Source organism: Anastrepha obliqua, chromosome 1 (genome assembly GCF_027943255.1).
Source record: "Anastrepha obliqua isolate idAnaObli1 chromosome 1, idAnaObli1_1.0, whole genome shotgun sequence".
Classification (NCBI taxonomy): domain Eukaryota; kingdom Metazoa; phylum Arthropoda; class Insecta; order Diptera; family Tephritidae; genus Anastrepha; species Anastrepha obliqua.
The window spans coordinates 138,280,269-138,282,033 of NC_072892.1; the positions used below are offsets into that span (position 1 = coordinate 138,280,269).

The 1,765-nt window shown below is 39.5% G+C and overlaps 1 protein-coding gene across 1 annotated transcript; it reads left to right on the top strand.

Annotated features, from left to right (window-relative positions):
- On the top strand, window positions 1-1,128 carry LOC129237436 (uncharacterized). Its single transcript, XM_054872194.1, has 2 exons — window positions 1-531; window positions 738-1,128. Exons 1-2 carry the CDS (start codon window positions 1-3, stop codon window positions 1,077-1,079), a joined length of 873 nt encoding a protein of 290 aa, XP_054728169.1. The 3' UTR covers window positions 1,080-1,128.
- Window positions 1,129-1,765: the final 637 nt, after the last annotated feature.

The following is a 1,765-nucleotide window of genomic DNA, read 5'->3' on the forward strand; positions in this document are numbered from 1 at the left end:
ATGCTCGCAAAGAAAGTTATCATCGTCCTGCAAGCGATCGCCATTGCAGTGGCCCAATCACCGGCAACATTAAATGACGATACTGAGATTTGGGTAGACGTAGAAGACTATATCTTTGAGAATCGTCGTCAATACAATGCTACACTTCAAAGCTATTTGGACCAAATAAATGGCGTGAAGAATAGCCTGGAGGATCAGTTGAAGGTGATTGAAAAGGAAAAGGTGGTTTTGCTCAACACAATACAAGAAACGTACGAAAAGATCCGTCCCTTGGAGGTGCTCAGTTTGCCAACGAGATATTGCGTGCAACAATACCGTGAAGAGCTTCCATATGCCGATATTATTAAAGCGAATATTGAAAGTTGCATCACCAGCGCACGCAGCTACTCGAACAGCATCGTCAGCACGCCCAATACTTATTACAGTCAGCTGAATAACTACTACAATAGCAACCTGAAAACTAGTCTAAACAATTGCGCAAAATCACACAGTAATCCCTCGTTAAATTATACACTTTGCGTCACATCAGTGGTGAGTAGAAATAACGCCTGATTTTCATCATGCAATTTTGTATGCCAAAGCCTGGCATTGTTGAACTTTTGGGTCAAAATGATGAAATGCCGAATGCAAAGCCAGTTGTAAAAAAAGAATATATATAATGATGTTCAAAAATATAAGAAACGAGTGTATTATCAGCTATACTACTTTACTATTTCATTCACTTGTATGAATTTTAGATTTCCCAGGCCAACATTGACACCATTAACAATCGCAATAATTTCGCAGCAGCTATAGAATCATCAGAATGTAGTTTAAATAGTCGCGTCGATATTGCGGTGAGCTGCTTGTACTTGCAGTTCCGCTCGGCTTTAACGTCGATCGGCGCTGCCACTCGCCTAATCCATGAATGCATTAACGATTACTTGGAACCAGACAATAATAATAATAACGGTACGACATCCCATGGTTGTCCGAATGTTGTCTATTTGGAGGCGAATGATGCCAGCTCACTAAATGTGACTTTAGCAAATCAGTTACAAGCTAGAAGTCTGACTTGCTTGGAAATAAGATTTGTGTAAACAAGTGTATGATCTTGAAAAACGTTACCACTAAGAAACTTGCGCTGGAATGTCTGGGTCATCAAAGAAAACAAAAAAAAAAAAACAAAAAAAAAAATAAAATTAACAAAAAAAATTCCAAAAAAAACTATAATTGAACCTTAATAGTTTTAGACACACAAAAAACAACTACGAGTATAAATAAATGCAATGAAAAAATTTTAAAAATGTTATAACCTTCTGGAAGCTGTGAAACATTATAGGTACGTACATATGATACTTCCAGGTAAGTAGGTGAAATGGTTGAAGTACCACTCGAGCACTCTCCGTACGAGCACAAAGGCGTCGCTTTGATATCATTATGTGACCTCCAATGGCCGAATAGGTTGGTGCGTGACTATCATTCGGAATTCGGAGAGAACGTAGGTTCGAACCGCGGTGAAACACCAAAGTGTAGAAAAAGTTTTTTCTAATAGCGGTCGCCCCTCGGCAGGCGATGGCAAACCTCCGGGTGTATTTCTGCCAAGAAAAAGCTGCTCATAAGAAATATCTGCCGTTCGGAGTCGGCTTGAAGCAGTAAGTTCTTTCATTTGTGGAACAACATCAAGACGCTGTCGAAGAAAGGAGCACCCAGTAACATTAATCGTCTAGCTGGAAAACCCAGATATTTAGAGAGAAAGTGTTCAATACAGCTTCTGCAATGGGAA

What these genes read in the sequence shown, in the direction of transcription:
- LOC129237436 (XM_054872194.1), top strand. Translation starts at nt 1, where the DNA reads ATGCTCGCAAAGAAAGTTATCATCGTCCTGCAAGCGATCGCCATTGCA. An exon ending in CACTTTGCGTCACATCAGTG is followed by an intron (nt 532 to 737) that starts GTGAGTAGAAAT and finishes TATGAATTTTAG; the next exon opens with ATTTCCCAGGCCAACATTGA.